The sequence below is a fragment of the Sebastes umbrosus genome, chromosome 1 (assembly GCF_015220745.1).
Source record: "Sebastes umbrosus isolate fSebUmb1 chromosome 1, fSebUmb1.pri, whole genome shotgun sequence".
NCBI lineage: Eukaryota > Metazoa > Chordata > Actinopteri > Perciformes > Sebastidae > Sebastes > Sebastes umbrosus.
This window is the reverse complement of record NC_051269.1, coordinates 877,822-897,006: the sequence shown is the minus strand read 5'-3', so window position 1 is coordinate 897,006 and position 19,185 is coordinate 877,822. Positions and strand designations below refer to the sequence as shown.

The window sequence follows — 19,185 nt, the reverse complement described above, 5'->3', positions numbered from 1 at the left end:
TATCACTTCACATTTTTTGCTTCAGGCTGCAGCAATATGAAGTCCTGGTAGGGAGGAGGATGGCATGGACAAACAGGTCAAACTAACACTTTGACCAGGAAACCGCTGCTCAAGTCAACGTTGATTTATTAACACTTAACTTACGTACGTTACTTCAATTAGCATACTTATTTTAATACAAACCAAGCTTTTACTAAACATAACGAAGTAGTTTTGTTTGAATTCACACCGTTATCCAGCTCAGAAATTGACCTATCAGTCCCATCAGTCCCATCAGTCCACCTGTCTATATAACTGTCTACCCGTATATATAATGCCTGCACAGAGCATCAGCTCCAGGCAGCCAGTGTGAACCCAGAGCATCACTCACTCCCTCACTCAACGGCACCTCTTGTTCTTCAGATTATTATAATTCGAGTACTAAATCTCTTTTCTTCCTTCATTAAATCTCTTCATTTTAAACACACTACAGAAATGTTAAGATACGGTTTTCTTTCTAACTTTATAGCGATCAGAGAAACAAAGATAAATCTCTTCACAACAACCCAAATGTGTTTTTAACCTCATTAATTATCAGCAGCAGACTGGAGTCTCTGACCACAGGTTAACAGGTTAATGTTGAAGGTCTGTAGGAGTCAGAAGCAGCTTCTGATCTCCTGAATAAAGACTTCATTATTTTGTCTATAAAATGTCAGAACAGTGAACATGCTGATCAGTTTCTCAGAGGACATAACTAATGTTGAATGAATAATAATAAAATAAATAATAAGGTGACGGGCGCTGATATCAGTTATACATCTTAAGATATTCAGTTTATCATCATTTAAGACGATTAAAAGCAGCTAATCATCATATTTAGAAGCCGAACAAGAGATGATGAAAATCTGTTAATGAAAACAGCAGCTGGTTGATTCTCTCTGTGGCATCAAACAGTCACAGCACTAATACTAATAATTATATTATCACTAATAATAGTATTATTACACTGCAGGCATCATGTCTAACAGTCAGTAATAATATGAATTATATTATCACTAATAATGATTTTATTACCCTGCAGGCATCATGTCAAACAGTCACAGCACTAATAATAATAATAATTATATTATCACTAATAATAGTATTATTACCCTGCAGGCATCATGTCAAACAGTCACAGCACTAATAATTATAATTATATTATCACTAATAATGATTTTATTACCCTGCAGGCATCATGTCCAACAGTCACAGCACTATTCATAATAATAATTATATTATCACTAATAATAGTATTATTACACTGCAGGCATCATGTCTAACAGTCAGTAATAATATGAATTATATTATCACTAATAATGATTTTATTACCCTGCAGGCATCATGTCAAACAGTCACAGCACTAATAATAATAATAATTATATTATCACTAATAATAGTATTATTACCCTGCAGGCATCATGTCAAACAGTCACAGCACTAATAATTATAATTATATTATCACTAATAATGATTTTATTACCCTGCAGGCATCATGTCCAACAGTCACAGCACTATTCATAATAATAATTATATTATCACTAATAATAGTATTATTACACTGCAGGCATCATGTCTAACAGTCAGTAATAATATGAATTATATTATCACTAATAATGATTTTATTACCCTGCAGGCATCATGTCAAACAGTCACAGCACTAATAATAATAATAATTATATTATCACTAATAATAGTATTATTACCCTGCAGGCATCATGTCAAACAGTCACAGCACTATTCATAATAATTATATTATCACTAATAATAATATTATTATCCTGCAGACATCATGTCCGTCTGCTTCTCTTCGCTCTTCATTATCAGGACGTTTAATTGGAGCATTAATCATTTCATAATGAAACCCTCTAACAGTTTGTCTCCTCTCATCTTTACACCCTCCAGAGAGCTCCAGGAGCCAGACCGGGTTCTCCTCTCTACTGTACCCGGCTCCTCTGACCCCAGACACGGTCAGCCCGCTGACTCACCTGGGCACGCTGCTGGCCGGACACGACGCTCCGAGGACCGGATGGGACAGGTAAGACAGGCGACCCAGGGCCAGCTGCTGCTCAATATGTCCCGGGTTAAGACAGAGAGAGGGGGGTTGGGGGGTCTAGGTCTGATGTAGTTTATCCAGGACCTGATAGTCTCCGTGCCGGGAGGATGCGTTGAGGACGGCGGGAGCGCGCTCTGCTCGGTTCACCGGTGGAATGAGCTGCTGGACGAGTCAACCGGAGGAGGACAAGTAGCAGTGGAGGCAGAGACCCCACCCGGCAGAAACCCCACCCACCTCACTACAGACCAGAACCACGGGGAGGGACACACCGAGCTCATGGCAGTATGGAGAGGTGGAGGGGTGGAGGGAGGTGAAGAGAGGTGGAGGGGTGGAGGGAGGTGGGGAGGTGGAGAGGTGGACGGAGGTGGAGAGAGGTGGAGGGGTGGAGGGAGGTGAAGAGAGGTGGAGGGGTGGAGGGAGGTGGAGAGGTGGAGGGAGGCGGAGAGAGGTGGAGGGAGGTGAAGAGAGGTGGAGGGGTGGAGAGGTGGAGAGGGGTGGAGAGGTGGAGGAAGGTGGAGGGGTGGAGAGAGGTGGAAGGAGGTGGAGGTAGGTGGAGGGAGGTGGAGAGGGGTGGAGGGAGGTGGAGAGAGGTGGAGAGGTGGAAATAGGTGGAGAGAGGTGGAGGGGTGGAGGGAGGTGGAGGTAGGCGAAGAGAGGTGGAGGGAGGTGGAGAGGTGGAGGGAGGCGGAGAGAGGTGGAGGGGTGGAGAGGTGGAGGGAGGTGAAGAGAGGTGGAGGGGTGGAGAGGTGGAGAGGGGTGGAGAGGTGGAGGAAGGTGGAGGGGTGGAGAGAGGTGGAAGGAGGTGGAGGTAGGTGGAGGGAGGTGGAGGGAGGTGGAGAGGGGTGGAGGGAGGTGGAGAGGTGGAAGTAGGTGGAGAGAGGTGGAGGGGTGGAGGGAGGTGGAGGTAGGCGAAGAGAGGTGGAGAGAGGTGGAGAGGTGGAAATAGGTGGAGAGAGGTGGAGGGGTGGAGGGAGGTGGAGGTAGGCGAAGAGAGGTGGAGGGAGGTGGAGAGGTGGAGGGAGGCGGAGAGAGGTGGAGGGGTGGAGAGGTGGAGGGAGGTGAAGAGAGGTGGAGGGGTGGAGAGGTGGAGAGGGGTGGAGAGGTGGAGGAAGGTGGAGGGGTGGAGAGAGGTGGAAGGAGGTGGAGGGAGGTGGAGGGAGGTGGAGAGGGGTGGAGGGAGGTGGAGAGAGGTGGAGAGGTGGAAGTAGGTGGAGAGAGGTGGAGGGGTGGAGGGAGGTGGAGGTAGGCGAAGAGAGGTGGAGGGAGGTGGAGAGAGGTGGATAGGTGGAGGGAGGTGGAGAGGTGGAAGTAGGTGGAGAGAGTTGGAGGGGTGGAGGTAGGTGGAGAGAGGTGGAGGGAGTTGGAGAGAGGTGGAGGGAGGTGGAGAGAGGTGGAGGGAGGAGGAGAGAGATGAAGAGGTGGAGGGAGGTGGAGGGGTGGAGGGAGGTGGAGGGAGGTGAAGAGAGGTGGAGGGGTGGAGAGGAGGAGAGAGGTGGAGAGGTGGAGGCAGGGGGAGAGGTGGAGAGAGGTGGAGGGAGGGGGAGAGGAGAGAGGTGGAGCGGTGGAGGGAGGGAGAGAGGTGGAGAGAGGTGGGGCCGTCGTGCACGACTCAGTCAGTCCGTCACTGACTGACTTTAAGTTTAATTGACAAGAAAAATGTAAAGTTACAAGCTAAAAATGGATGCAAAAATGAAGTGTAATCCAAAATAAATTCATACATATATATGAAGTGATCAAGGGGCCTCCTCTCTCTCTCATATTATGGTAGGTCGGTAAGGTCGCTTCTTTTGGGCTTTTTTTGGGGGGGGAGGAGTTGCTACTTCTTGGCTTGTTTCTCTCGCAACATCTGGCAACACTGTCAGAGTCCATCAGAGTCCGTCAAGGTCAGTCGGACTTCGTCAGAGTCCGTCAGGGTTAGTCAGGGTCAGTCAGAGTCCTTCAACGACCGTCAGCGTCCGTCAGAGTCCATCAGGGTCAGTCGGAGTCCGTCAGAGTCAGTCAGAGTCCGTCAGGGTCCATCAGGGTCAGTCAGAGTCCGTCAGAGTCAGTCGGAGTCCGTCAGAGTCCGTCAGAGTCCGTCAGGGTGCATCGGCATCAGTCAGAGTCCGTCAGAGTCAGTCAGAGAGCAGGAGTTCTCTTTAGGAGGTGAAAGTACGTTCCTCTTCCTCCACTAGAACAACCTGTAGACCAGAGGAAGAGTTCTCTTCAGGAGGTGAAAGAACGTTCCTCCTCCTCCTCCACTAGAACAACCTGTAGACCAGAGGAGGAGTTCTCTTCAGGAGGTGAAAGTACATTCCTCCTCCTCCACTAGAACAACCTGTAGACCAGAGGAGGAGTTCTCTTCAGGAGGTGAAAGTACATTCCTCCTCCTCCACTAGAACAACATGTAGACCAGAGGAGGAGTTCTCTTCAGGAGGTGAAAGTACGTTCCTCCTCCTCCACTAGAACAACCTGTAGACCAGAGGAGGATTTCTCTTCAGGAGTTGAAAGTACATTCCTCCTCCTCCACTAGAACAACATGTAGACCAGAGGAGGAGTTCTGTTCAGGTGGTGAAAGAACGTTCCTCCTCCTCCACTAGAACAACCTGTAGACCAGAGGAGGAGTTCTGTTCAGGTGGTGAAAGAACGTTCCTCCTCCTCCTCCACTAGAACAACCTGTAGGCCAGAGGAGGAGTTCTCTTCAGGAGGTGAAAGCACGTTCCTCCTCCTCCACTAGAACAACCTGTAGACCAGAGGAGGAGTTCTCTTTAGGAGGTGAAAGTACGTTCCTCCTCCTCCACTAGAACAACCTGTAGACCAGAGGAGGAGTTCTGTTCAGGTGGTGAAAGAACGTTCCTCCTCCTCCACTAGAACAACCTGTAGACCAGAGGAGGAGTTCTGTTCAGGTGGTGAAAGAACGTTCCTCCTCCTCCTCCACTAGAACAACCTGTAGGCCAGAGGAGGAGTTCTCTTCAGGAGGTGAAAGCACGTTCCTCCTCCTCCACTAGAACAACCTGTAGACCAGAGGAGGAGTTCTGTTCAGGTGGTGAAAGAACGTTCCTCCTCCTCCACTAGAACAACCTGTAGACCAGAGGAGGAGTTCTGTTCAGGTGGTGAAAGAACGTTCCTCCTCCTCCTCCACTAGAACAACCTGTAGGCCAGAGGAGGAGTTCTCTTCAGGAGGTGAAAGCACGTTCCTCCTCCTCCACTAGAACAACCTGTAGACCAGAGGAGGAGTTCTCTTTTGGAGGTGAAAGGTACGTTCCTCCTCCTCCTCCACTAGAACAACCTGTAGACCAGAGCAGGAGTTCTCTTTAGGAGGTGAAAGTACATTCCTCCTCCTCCACTAGAACAACCTGTAGACCAGAAGAGGAGTTCTCTTCAGGAGGTGAAAGAACGTTCCTCCTCCTCCCCCACTAGAAAAACCTGTAGACGAGAGGAGGAGTTCTCTTCAGGAGGTGAAAGAACGTTCCTCCTCCTCCTCCACTAGAACAACCTGTAGGCCAGAGGAGGAGTTCTCTTCAGGAGGTGAAAGTACGTTCCTCCTCCTCCACTAGAACAACCTGTAGTCCAGAGGAGGAATTCTCTTTAGGAGGTGAAAGGTACGTTCCTCCTCCTCCTCCACTAGAACAACCTGTAGACCAGAGGAGGAATTCTCTTTAGGAGGTGAAAGCAAGTTCCTCCTTCTCCTCCACTAGAACAACCTGTAGACCAGAGGAGGAATTCTCTTTAGGAGGTGAAAGTACGTTCCTCCTCCTCCTCCACTAGAACAATCTGTAGACCAGAGCAGGAGTTCTCTTTAGGAGGTGAAAGTACATTCCTCCTCCTCCACTAGAAAAACCTGTAGACGAGAGGAGGAGTTCTCTTCAGGAGGTGAAAGTACGTTCCTCCTCCTCCTCCACTAGAACAACCTGTAGGCCAGAGGAGGAGTTCTCTTCAGGAGGTGAAAGTATGTTCCTCCTCCTCCACTAGAACAACCTGTAGTCCAGAGGAGGAATTCTCTTTAGGAGGTGAAAGAACGTTCCTCCTCCTCCTCCACTAGAACAACCTGTAGACCAGAGGAGGAATTCTCTTTAGGAGGTGAAAGCACGTTCCTCCTTCTCCTCCACTAGAACAACCTGTAGACCAGAGGAGGAGTTTTCTTTAGGAGGTGAAAGTATGTTCCTCCTCCTCCACTAGAACAACCTGTAGACCAGAGGAGGAGTTCTCTTTAGGAGGTGAAAGTATGTTCCTCCTTCTCCTCCACTAGAACAACCTGTAGACCAGAGGAGGAGTTCTCTTTAGGAGGTGAAAGTATGTTCCTCCTCCTCCACTAGAACAACCTGTAGACCAGAGGAGGAATTCTCTTTAGGAGGTGAAAGTACGTTCCTCCTTCTCCTCCACTAGAACAACCTGTGGACCAGAGGAGGAGTTCTCTTTAGGAGGTGAAAGTACGCTCCTCCTCCTCCACTAGAACAACCTGTAGACCAGAGGAGTTCTCTTCAGGGGGTGAAAGTACGTTCCTCCTCCTCCCCCACTAGAAAAACCTGTAGACGACAGGAGGAGTTCTCTTTAGGAGGTGAAAGTACGTTCCTCCTCCTCCCCCACTAGAAAAACCTGTAGACGAGAGGAGGAGTTCTCTTTAGGAGGTGAAAGTACGTTCCTCCTTCTCCACTAGAACAACCTGTAGGCCAGAGGAGGAGTTCTCTTCAGGAGGTGAAAGTATGTTCCTCCTCCTCCACTAGAACAACCTGTAGTGCAGAGGAGGAATTCTCTTTAGGAGGTGAAAGTACGTTCCTCCTCCTCCACTAGAGCAACCTGTAGACCAGAGGAGGAGTTCTCTTTAGGAGGTGAAAGTACATTCCTCCTCCTCCACTAGAACAACCTGTAGATCAGAGGAGGAATTCTCTATAGGAGGTGAAAGTACGTTCCTCCTCCTCCTCCTCTAGAACAACCTGTAGACCAGAGGAGGAGTTTTCTTTAGGAGGTGAAAGTATGTTCCTCCTCCTCCACTAGAACAACCTGTAGACCAGAGGAGGAGTTCTCTTAAGGAGGTGAAAGTATGTTCCTCCTCCTCCACTAGAACAACCTGTAGACCAGAGGACGAGTTCTCTTTAGGAGGTGAAAGTACGTTCCTCCTCCTCCACTAGAACAACCTGTAGACCAGAGGAGTTCTCTTCAGGAGGTGAAAGTACGTTCCTCCTCCTCCACTAGAACAACCTGTAGACCAAAGGAGGAGTTCTCTTTAGGAGGTGAAAGTACGTTCCTCCTCCTCCACTAGAACAACCTGTAGATCAGAGGAGTTCTCTTCAGGAGGTGAAAGTACGTTCCTCAATCTCCTCCACTAGAACAACCTGTAGACCAGAGGAGGAGTTCTCTTCAGGAGGTGAAAGTACGTCCTCCCCTCCCCCGTCTCTTCTCTCTGTGGTTCTGTGTTCTCTGTGTAAAATACCAGAGGGTCTGAGCTCCCGACACACTGAACTTTGACCTTTGTAGAGGGGAAGGTCTAATTTAGGCTACTGCTGGCACCCTGGTGACTGACACACACACACACACACACACACACAGAGCCAGTCAAGTGTGATCCCTGAACTGTGAACTCAGCTCAGCAGGTCGACGTTCCTCCTCACAAGGAGCAGCTCTCCTCTGAATACATGCACCACTGTGTGAGGAAGAAACAAGGTTATTCAGCCAAGTTATCTGGAAATAGACACATCCAGATAAATATAACATGTCCAGGCCTTCATGATGCATCGATAGATAGATGGATGGATGGATGATTCAAGGCTTTACTTACTTACGTACTTCAGCATATTTCAGAATAAAATCCGGAGAGTGTTGCTAGTGTTACGGCGTGCTCCTTGATCTCTTTAGTGTAAGGTGGTCATATAACTCAGCAGTGTATAGTCAGTCTTTTTCTCCTCTTGACGTTCTGATAAAATCAAACAAGTTTAATATTATCGTGAGTTCAATGACGTTCGATGGGACAGTGGTTAGCTAGCTATAGCTTAGTCAGCTGGGATTTCGAGGGCTGTGGCGTTTTGTCCACTTGTTTTTCAAAAGTTTTTATCTTGTAAATAGTGACCCAGCAAGATCCCCAGTCTTTGCAAAATATTTTAGTCTGTGATCAAAAACTCTGTGACTTAAGACTTAGATGTGAGAGGATGTCAGACTTCAGTCTTTTAAAAGTCTTTTCAAAGTCTGCTAGTGGATGGTAGGAGTAAGTAAACCTGCCAGGTAGCGAACAGAAACTGACCCGCCGTCCCTCAAACTGACACTAGAGAAGGACATGAAGCGTGGGGCCACTGACCATCAGTATTTGACAAGCTGAGAGTGAGAACGTGTTGGCCAGGCATGTATCATATCATATCTTTTATCACATGTCATGTCATGTCATATCATTAACATGTATTGTTTGTTTAAAACAATACGGATTGCCTGATAATGGTAAGAACAACAAGTTGTGGTTTTACCAGCTGACTACGAGACAATTTACTATTTATTTACCAGACTATTTTTTGTCAGGGTGAAAAACGAATGAGCATCTTTCCTAAAATATTGAAATATTCTTTTTAAAACAATGACTGAAATATTCAAGTCTTTATTGAATTTGTTCCGAATTATTGTACTATGAAAAAATCCCATCGACACGTTTATTAATCGTGTTTCATGCACTGGTACACTGTTTTTGTCACAAACTCTTTTTTTGCCGTATATTTCCATGTCTTCCTCCTCTTCCTCCTCTTCCTCCTGTCGTGTCAGCAGTCTTCATTATGAGCAGCATTCCAGCCCGCGGCCCCACGGCACTACATCCTCATTACGTCGTTACTGCAGAGAGGAAATGCAGCTAATGTGACAGCTGCTATTGTTAGTGGAGCGACGGGGCCACTCCTTCCGTCACTCACCTGCTGCTCACTTCAGCTTTCAAAATCTAATCACACACATGAGTTTGAGACCTCGTTTCTGTTTCAATCTAATCACCAACAAACACTTTGAAATGAAATGCTCAAACTGAAGGATGAATGATTTTTAATCACATTTCAGATAAGGCTACCTTGTGATTGACAGGTCGCTGCCACAGCGTTGTCCGGTCTGGGAGTTGTCCGTGTTTTCGTCTTAGAACTTTAACCCTTTCACAGTGTGTTAAAATCAAAGTTAATTATAACCTTTTTGGTCGCCTAAAAATGTCTTATTCAATGTTCGGTTGAACTTAGCTCCACCCTCTCATGTCACTTCTGGTTGCAAAAAAACAAGATGGTGACCGCTAAAAACCAAGACAACGATGGCCAAAAACCAAGATGGTGACAGCTAAAAAAAATTCCAAGATGGAGACGGGCAAAAACCAAGATGGTGACGGACAAAAACCAACATGGTTATGGTCAAATACCAAGATGATGACGGCCAAAAACCAAGATGGTGACGGCAAAAAACTAAGATGATGACAGCCAAATTCCGAGATGGAGACGGACAAAAACCAAGATGGTTACGGCCAAATACCAAGATGGTTACGGCCAAATACCAAGATGGTGACTGCCAATTACCAAGACAGTGACGGCCAAATACCATGACGACGGCGGACAAAAATTAAGAGGGTGACGGTCAATTACCAAGATGGTGACAACTAAAAAACAAGATGGTGACGGCCAAAAACCAACATGGTGACGGCCAAAAACCAAGATGGTGATGGCTAAAAACCAAGATGGTGATGGCCAATTACCAAGACGGTGACGGCCAAATACCAAGACGGTGACTCCCAAATACCAAGATGGTGACAGATAAAAACCAAGATGACGATGGACAAATACAATGACGACGGCGGCCAAAAACCAAGAGGGTGACGGTCAATTACCAAGATGGTGACGACTAAAAAACAAGATGGTGACGGCCAAAATGCCGAACTCGAGGCTTCAAAACTGCACAGTTCACGAACCAATAGATGACGTCACGGTGACTACGTCCTCTTCTTATATACAGTCTCTGGGTTGAACGTACGTTCTGCGTATCACAGCTGAGCTGACAGTCACCAGAGAGGAGCTCCACTGCTAAAAGCTGATGATTCAGTCCGAGACGATGGTGATTTATTGGAGTCCGTTCAGTTTGAAGATACCGTGTTAATGATTTGTTTGTACATACACTGAACACCTATAGAATACCACGTATAGAATAGTCCTGGGCGTCAGATCTTGACAGATCTCAGACTGTGGACGTATTAGTTGAACTGATCATGGATTATAACCTTTTATTTCTGTTCCTTTGTGTTTAGCTGCACATGACTGGATGAGACTTTCTGGGCTCTGAAATAAGACGGCTTCATGGTTTGAAAGTTCACAATACAAAGATTAATAATTAAGCTTGTGTGCTGTTTGAGATTTACTGGCAGCAGTTTAACAGACGTCTCTTTTATAGCTGTGAGGGAAGTTTTCAGTTGACCACCAGGATGAATGAACAGTGTGACCCTCCAGCTCTGTTAACACCTCCATGAGACAAACACACACACATATACAACACGGTATTTCCTGGTTGTTTGTGACTGACGACCTTCTTGTCCAATCAGGAGACTGGACCTGGGGTTTGAAGGCTGTCAGTTACTGGGAACAACGAGGGAACCAGGAAGAGAAGCTCACGCTGACCAGAGCGTCACCATCCTGCACGCCAAGGTCGCTCAGAAGTCCTACGGCAACGAGAAAAGGTTTGATGATGTTTCCGAGGAGCTTTTCAGACAGTTAGGTGAATAAACACGCAACAAACTCAAAGTACACTCATAGCTCAGTGTCACCTCCAGTCCTGAGAAGACCAAAAATTAGCATACTTCAACTTTATTTTATGAAGTATATTTCCCCGAAGTATAATTTATGTAGTAAGTTTTTTTAGTTTATAAAAGTATACTTTTAAGTGTACTTTAAACTTTGAGTACACAACTAGTTTACATCTAAGTTGTATTTTGTACTGCAACTATACTATGAACTATATTACAAGTGGCGGGAGGTGGAGAGCTCGGCGCCCGGCAGCAGCGCCTCCTCCGCCGGTCCCCGCTGGGAGCCGACTCTACGCTGGTGGAGGACCAGGCCGTATTACAGGGCCTGCTGGAGGGAAGGGAGGCATGGGTAGAACCAGAACCAGGACTGAGGGGGGAACACTGTCAGACCCTGCTGCTGCAGAGAGGTTTTCTAAAGGGAGTCTGGTGCTTGGAAACACTACGGCTTTTGTCCACAGGGACCGCCAAAATCAACACAAAATGAGAGTTCCTCGTAGTAACTTTAAAGTAAAAGTATCAACACATCTGAAGATACATGCTGTGTTAAAGCATAAAGCAGCATATTTACCCACTCCCATGTTGATAAAAGGATTAAATACTTGACAAATCTCCTGTTAAGGTACATTTTGAACAGATAAAAATATACGATTAATCTGCGATTAATCGTGATTAAATATTTGAATTGATTGACAGCCCTAGTCCCAATACATAGTGTGTCAAATACAGAATGCCAAAAATACCAGGATGTCCTACTACATCCGGTCACATTTTCAGTATGAAGCCAACATGCTGTTCTGGATATTCTGACCCACAATCCTCTGCACAGTGTTTATATGAGCAAGAGGGTCAAAGTAGTAACAAACAAACGCAGTAGTATGTCCCATAGTATGCATACTGCGTGTAACAGTACGTAGTCTGTGAGAGCAGTTGCAGTACGTACTAAAAGTAAAATGAAGAGTGTGAAGTTTGGACCACACATTATTATTAATTATAATAATATTATTATATTATTATTATATTAATAATAATAATAATAATAATAAATACAAACATTTCATCAGAATACAGGTGATGTTCATGTTTGATTCTGACCCACAGGTTCTTCTGCCCTCCTCCGTGTGTTTACATCAGCGGTCATGGATGGAGAGTCATGCAGGACCATCTGAAAGGTGAGGAAAATAAAATATAGTCCATTTTAGAAATAAAACGTCTGTTCCTCCCTTCATCCCTCCATTGTCCCCCCATTCTCCTCCAGCTGCTGGCGGTGCAGACTCGGTGTATCGGCTGTCTGGTTACATGTGTCTGGACAGCTCCGCTCAGTCTCAGGCCGACGCATTCAAACTGGTGTTCGATGAGCAGCCAAACTGCAGGGTGAGTGCACTGATGTAATGCCACGTGCATACCTGTCTGTCATACCTCTCTGTCTGTCTGTCTGTCTGTCTGTCTGTCTGTCTGTCCGTCTGTCTGTCCACGCAGCCTCCACCCGTCTGTCACATTCCCTCAATGACACCAATTATCTGGAAGTTTAAACTGGCCTTCGTCCCGGCTCAATTATCTTCTACATTCCTCTCCAGCAACAGGAGCTCTGCTGGGTCCATATATTCCCTCCTCCTCCTCCTGTTCCTCCTCCTCCTCAGCAGCAGCAGTGGATGAAGACACATCCGTATTTACATACTGATTTTATAGGTTTCTTATTTTCACACATTACCAGTATAAATCAATTTACATCAGACGTCAGACATCATTCAAGAGATGAATGAAGACCAACTGGTCAGAAGTACAATCAAACATACGTCAGATCACACTGAAGTCTACGAGATCTTCAGTTTTCTGTCCCCCTAAAGGGGGCGTGGCCTAGACTTTTAGTGAAGTATCCGTATGTGGCTGTCTGATGTATTAAGGTTTTTCCTTATCTTTTATTAATAAAGGAGAAATCTTTCATTGAGAAGTTGTTCCCACTTTGTACTCATCCAGAGGTCCAACACTGTCTTCCATCTTCCCTCCCCAGGACGACTTGTGGAGTCAGTAAAGTGTCTGTGAGACGGTCAACAGTGTCTGAGACCTCGTCCTCCACAGACAGTCACTGTGAGACAGATAGAAAGCAGAATCTGTCTTTTTTTTTTTTAAATCTGTCACACAACTTCCTCCATCACTTGTCGGCTGTATAAACAAGTGAAAATGAGTCAGCTGAAGGAACCTTTTAGTTCCTTAAAAGTAGTTCCAGGGACTAAAAGACGGGAACTTTCGGTGGAAACCCGGCTAAAGTCCCTCACACTCTCTCTCTGTCTGTCTCTGTGCTCCAGATGTTTGCCTCTGCCAAGTCGCTGTTCATCTCTGATCAGGACAAGAGGAAACACTTCTGCCTGCTGCTACGACTCTTCCTGGGCAACAGACAGGAAGTGGGTTCGTTCCAGAGCCGGATGATCAAAGTCATCTCTAAACCGTCCCAGAAGAGACAGTCCATGAAGAACGCCGACCGTGAGTTCAGTCACACTGTCCACTGACAGGGTGGGACGTAAACTAGTGGTTGAATCTAATCGACAGTTTCAGTCACATGTTAACATGTTTTATATGTGTGTGTGTGTGTGTGTGTGTGTGTGTGTGTGTGTTTTCAGTGTGTATCTCCTCGTGCTCCAGAGTAGCTTTGTTCAACCGTTTACGCTCTCAGACGGTCAGCACTCGCTACCTCTCAGTGGACAGAGGAGCCTTCATCGCCAGCGCCAGACACTGGACCGCCTTCACCATCACCCTGGGTACACATGTGTGTGTGTGCGTGTGTGTGTGTGTGTGTGTGTGTGTGTGTATAGTGTAATAAATATATAAATGTCAGTTAGATGGTAATCTGCATGTGAAGTCGGTTATAATAATCATCCACACACAGTGATCAATCAAGAGGTTTCTACTGTAGTTAATAATGTCGCCATTTCTCTGACATCTATTCATCTGTGAGTCAACATCAGGAGTTCAGAGTCTTTGTCAAAGACTCTGAATCAGGATGAACAGTGACATCAGACGCGTTACGTTTCAATAAATACAGTCAGTGTGAGCTTATTTATTTAACTCAGTGGACCTCCCACCTCCAAAACCTAAACCACACACACACACACACACACACACACACACGTTTTGTCTTTATTCATCTGTTGATAGAAACGTAGGAAAAAAATGTTTTATGGGAAAAAGTTTTAATAAGATTTGAATATGTGTTAATTTGTGTGTGTGTGTGTGCGTGTGTGTGTGTGTGTGTGTGTGTGTGTGTGTGTGTGTGTGTGTGTAGTGGAGGACCAGCGTGCTGACCAAGGCGACTTTGTGCTGAGCGAAGGCTTCATCTGTTACGGCTGTGTGGTCCAGTTAGTGTGCACTGAGTCTGGAGTCGCTCTGCCACCCATGGTAACACACACACACACACACGCACACACACACACACACACACACATACACACACACAGATGTATAACAGTATACTGTATATATTCTAGTCCATCAGTCGATGACATAAATTGATTTAAATGATAATGAACGTTGTCGATGTCTTCCAAACAACATGTTTCGAGAAAGTATAAATTGAATATGTCTTTGATTGTATATAATTATAAGTATAGTTATTACACCGCTGTGTTGAATACTCGATTATGATTGGTAAATCACGGCATTCGGTCTGTTATTTCTATATAAGCCGTTGCTATGTATAACAGACCGTTGCTATGTATAACAGACCGTTGCTATGTATAGCAGACCGTTGCTACGTATAGCAGAGCATTGCTACGTACAGCAGAGCGTTGCTACGTACAGCAGAGCGTTGCTACGTACAGCAGAGCGTTGCTACGTACAGCAGACCGTTGCTATGTATAACAGACCGTTGCTATGTATAGCAGACCGTTGCTACGTATAACAGACCGTTGCTACGTACAGCAGACCGTTGCTACGTATAACAGACCGTTGCTACGTACAGCAGACCGTTGCTAAGTATAGCAGACCGTTGCTACGTATAGCAGACCGTTGCTACGTATAGCAGACCGTTGCTACGTATAGCAGAGCGTTGCTACGTACAGCAGAGCGTTGCTACGTACAGCAGAGCGTTGCTACGTACAGCAGAGCGTTGCTACGTACAGCAGACCGTTGCTATGTATAACAGACCGTTGCTATGTATAGCAGACCGTTGCTACGTATAACAGACCGTTGCTACGTACAGCAGACCGTTGCTACGTATAACAGACCGTTGCTACGTACAGCAGACCGTTGCTAAGTATAGCAGACCGTTGCTACGTATAGCAGACCGTATAGCAGACCGTTGCTACGTATAGCAGACCGTTGCTACGTATCGCTGATTTTCCAGCTCAGCTCAGGAAATTAACCCTAATGCTAGGTTATTTTCAGCTGTGTGCATCACTTTTTAGTGTCACTTGGAAACAGTTTACGTTGTCGCAGTGCAGCTATGTGTTGTCAAATTGATGAAGAGGGTTTTTTTTTATTCTGCTTGTCTTTTGTCTATTTACAGTGCGTTGAGCTCTCATGGCCACCGTACAAGGATGATCATACTTGCCAACCCTCCCGATTTTCATCGACCTCTCCCAGTTTCCTCCCGATGTCACAATTCTCCAGATCTTTTTTTTTTCCTTTTTCGTTATCTCAACCTGTTTCTGGCGCGACACAGCGTGTATCAGCCCTACTGTTTCCACGCGGAAACCCGGATGACAACACCTAATGTTGTTTTCTGGCGGTGGAGAGCTGCTCGCAACACAACGCAGTTTGAGCTGCGCTCACCACACATCACAACGCACAGCACCCGAAGTCTGGCTTTTCTTCGACGCAGTGAAAAGTCGTCATGGCGCGATGCAAACCGTTATGGTACGTGTCCACAGCGGCGTTTTTTATCGCGAGGGGACACGCTGCTTCCTAGCTTTGGACGTTTGATGGGAAACAAGGCTCTCCCCACCTGATTGGACGAACTCTTTCCCTCGCGGGCTGTTGCTCCCAACTTTCAACCGGAAACAACATGGCGGCTCGTTTGGAAACTTTCTTCTCTTACTTCATGAAAATAGTTCACCGAAATGTGTTTCTGAAAACATCTGAGGTGAGAAGTAATCCATGCAGTTGCTGAATCTGTCTTTATTCTAGATCAGTGGTTAGTTTAAAAGATTCTCTGGAGTTTCCAGAGAAGGCGAGTTGCGTCGGACACCCCTGATTTGCATAGTAGCCGAGACCTCAACTTTATGTAAATGAGGAACGATTGTCGTGACGCCCCGTCTCTCGAATCACGCCACCACGCTACCAGAATGCATTGCACGGCTGCTTACATAGACAATGAATGGGAGGCGTCGAAAGGACGGAGGCTGTGGACACATACTTAGACATAACATGTTTCAGAAGTCAGTGGTGGCGTCGTCACGTTGTGTCTGAGAGGAGCTTCAGTGAGAGAAGGGGAGAGAAATTGAGAGAACTAAGAGAAAGAAATACTCAAGCAGGAGCAGAAATGAATGAATAAAAACTGATGAATATTAGTTTATACCAGAGATTCACACACCAAGTTCACACCAGAGAATCATTCAGTTTTTTCTTCCTGAGAATTAAAAGTAAAATTTAATTTTAAAGTATTGAAGATTAAAAATGCTGTTGCAGTGAACTTATTATTTTGTTATTTGTATTCTTTAAAAGTCACAGGAATGCAGGAAACAAAGTCTCTGAACCTCTAATGTGTCTGGTGGGGGACCCCCAGACCCACCACTGTGGGTCAGAAATCCTCCCTATGTTTGAAGTCTCAAGGTTGGCGAGTGTGAGGACGACTGTTGTTCATTTAGGATTAATCAGCGTTGGGTTTTAGTCCAGCAGGAAGTCTCTCGTTAGTCTGAGTAGTGCAGCACTGATGCATTGTGGGTGGATCTTTCCTGTTAAAACACAGTGAAAGCAGTAGTGGGATCTAAAACCGACCCTGTAGGAAGACCGTAGCCGCTCTGATCCTATACGTCTTACAGATGTGTGTGTGCAGCTGTTAAAGCCTGACCTCCACGTTAAATTAAACCTCTTAACAGAATCCTTCACAGTCTGCTGAGCAGACTCTTTCTGCTGTCATAACAACCCTGAAGCTCTATTATCACCACGCTGCACCTCTACATGTTGTTCTACTGAGGCCTTCAGCTGCTGCGTTTGTTTGGAGACACAGAGGTTCTTCTTGCTGACTGTCGGCTGGTTGTGGTCTGTGAAGGTAGACGGTGAGACCAGAACCTTCAGCTGGATCAGCAGCTGTGTGAATAGGAGTGTTTAGATATAGTGTGTGTGGTGCAGTGGAGGGGGGGTGTTTGAATGTGTTAATACTCAGGATTAGGGCTCAAGGTCTGGAGACACCTGGATGGATCAGACTAGAGACCTAGAGCATTCAGAGGATGGATGGATCAAACTAGAGACCAAGAGCATTCAGAGGATGGATGGATCAAACTAGAGACATAGAGCCTTCGGAGGACAGATGGATCAGACTAGAGACCTAGAGCATTCAGAGGATGGATGGATCAGACTAGAGACCTAGAGCATTCAGAGGATGGATGGATCATACTAGAGACCTAGAGCATTCAGAGGATGGATGGATCAAACTAGAGACCTAGAGCATTCAGAGGATGGATGGATCAGACTAGAGACCTAGAGCATTTAGAGGATGGATGGATCAGACTAGAGACCTAGAGCATTCAGAGGATGGATGGATCAAACTAGAGACCTAGACCATTCAGAGGATGGATGGATCAAACTAGAGACCTAGAGCATTCAGAGGATGGATGGATCAAACTAGAGACCTAGACCATTCAGAGGATGGATGGATCAAACTAGAGACCTAGAGCATTCAGAGGATGGATGGATCAAACTAGAGACCTAGACCATTCAGAGGATGGATGGATCAAACTACAGACCTAGAGCATTCAGAGGATGGATTGATCAGACTAGAGACCTAGAGCATTCAGAGGATGGATGGATCAAACTAGAGACCTAGAGCATTCAGAGGATGGATGGATCAAACTAGAGACCTAGAGCATTCAGAGGATGGATGGATCAGACTAGAGACATAGAGCCTTCGGAGGACAGATGGATCAGACTAGAGACCTAGAGCATTCAGAGGATGGATGGATCATACTAGAGACCTAGAGCATTCAGAGGATGGATGGATCAGACTAGAGACCTAGAGCATTCAGAGGATGGATGGATCAAACTAGAGACCTAGAGCATTCAGAGGATGGATGGATCAAACTAGAGACCTAGAGCATTCAGAGGATGGATGGCTTTCCTAGCTACATTGACAATAAGGGGGTTTCTGAGCAGTTTACACAACACAAGTGCTCGCTATTCAATCACTGAAAAATGCAATTCTTGCAGAAATCTCCAAATGTCAAAAGTTTTTGATCCCAAATCACAGCATGGCCTTTTCTAGGTGTTCCTCATGGTCTTGGTGTCTTAATGTGGTATTTTTGGAGGGATTATTGATCATTTTGATCAATTCTCCAGTGGTAAAAAAAAATGGTTAAATTTAGCACCAAATCAGTGTAACAAATGATATCAACCCAAAAATTGCTGCAACAACTTATGATACATAATAGAGCATTGGGATGACCATCATATACTTCTATCATAATGTTCTAAACCCTCATACACTAGAACAACCTGACCCACCGTGCTGAGCTGCATCTTAAATTAATCTCCAGGTTCCAGTTTTCAGATGATGTACACCATATGTGACATCTACTGCTGACCTGCTATCTCCCCCTAAAGACCCCCTTACCCCATTAAAGACCCCGTGTACCCCCCTAAAGACCCCCTGGACCCCCCTAAAGACCCCCTGTACCCCCCTAAAGACCCCCTGGACCCCCCCTAAAGACCGCCTGGACCCCCCTAAAAAAGACTAATACAGGTCTATTGTAAAGAAGGGTGGAGTGGAACCGTAATGAGAATCTAATTAATGTCCTCATTTTGTCTTTTTCAAAGCACAAATAAATAACATCTAAATCTAAATAAAACCATACAGGAGCTCAGGGTGTCCTGGGACCAGGGCTGTCCCTAATGTCCCTTTATATAGTGACAGATGTAAGAGCTCCCTGTGATCATCCAGCTATCATTATAATAAAATATCATCTTGACTCTTCAGAGGACATCTGTCTCGTTGGTGTCTCCAGGTGATCCGAAAGGTCAACAAGCAGCACGCCATCCTGGACGTGGACGAGCCCGTCTCTCAGCTCCACAAGTGTGCCTTCCAGTTCCGAGACAACCCACACGCATACCTGTGTTTATCCAATGACAGCATCATACAGTACCAGGTGAGACACCCCCCCCCCCCCCCCCCCCCCCCCCCCCCCCCCCCCCACCCCTCTCTGACGTCCCCTCCATCCTGGTCCTCCCTCTCTAACGTCCCCTCTGTCCTCTG

At 46.0% G+C, this 19,185-nt stretch overlaps 2 protein-coding genes and 1 long non-coding RNA gene across 4 annotated transcripts in view; 2 read left to right on the top strand and 1 right to left on the bottom strand.

Moving 5' to 3' along the window:
• matn4 (matrilin 4) overlaps positions 1-2,328 on the bottom strand; it is a 46,710-nt gene extending 44,382 nt beyond the window's left edge. For both annotated transcript variants that reach the window (XM_037786346.1, XM_037786353.1), the window contains exon 1: positions 2,007-2,328. The gene's annotated coding sequence lies outside the window, so the exon portion shown is untranslated. The remainder of the gene's footprint in view (positions 1-2,006) is intronic.
• Positions 1-19,185, top strand: part of rbpjl (recombination signal binding protein for immunoglobulin kappa J region-like) — a 34,208-nt gene that overhangs the window by 7,785 nt on the left and 7,238 nt on the right. Inside the window, exons 2-9 of the mRNA XM_037795978.1 lie at positions 1,924-2,056; positions 10,587-10,721; positions 11,886-11,956; positions 12,043-12,158; positions 13,091-13,265; positions 13,403-13,540; positions 14,065-14,177; positions 18,938-19,078. Of these exons, the coding sequence (XP_037651906.1) occupies positions 1,924-2,056; positions 10,587-10,721; positions 11,886-11,956; positions 12,043-12,158; positions 13,091-13,265; positions 13,403-13,540; positions 14,065-14,177; positions 18,938-19,078 (1,022 nt within the window). The remainder of the gene's footprint in view (positions 1-1,923; positions 2,057-10,586; positions 10,722-11,885; positions 11,957-12,042; positions 12,159-13,090; positions 13,266-13,402; positions 13,541-14,064; positions 14,178-18,937; positions 19,079-19,185) is intronic.
• On the top strand, positions 14,401-15,009 carry LOC119498101. Its single transcript, XR_005209053.1, has 2 exons — positions 14,401-14,443; positions 14,483-15,009. It is a non-coding gene; the product is annotated as an uncharacterized LOC119498101 (long non-coding RNA).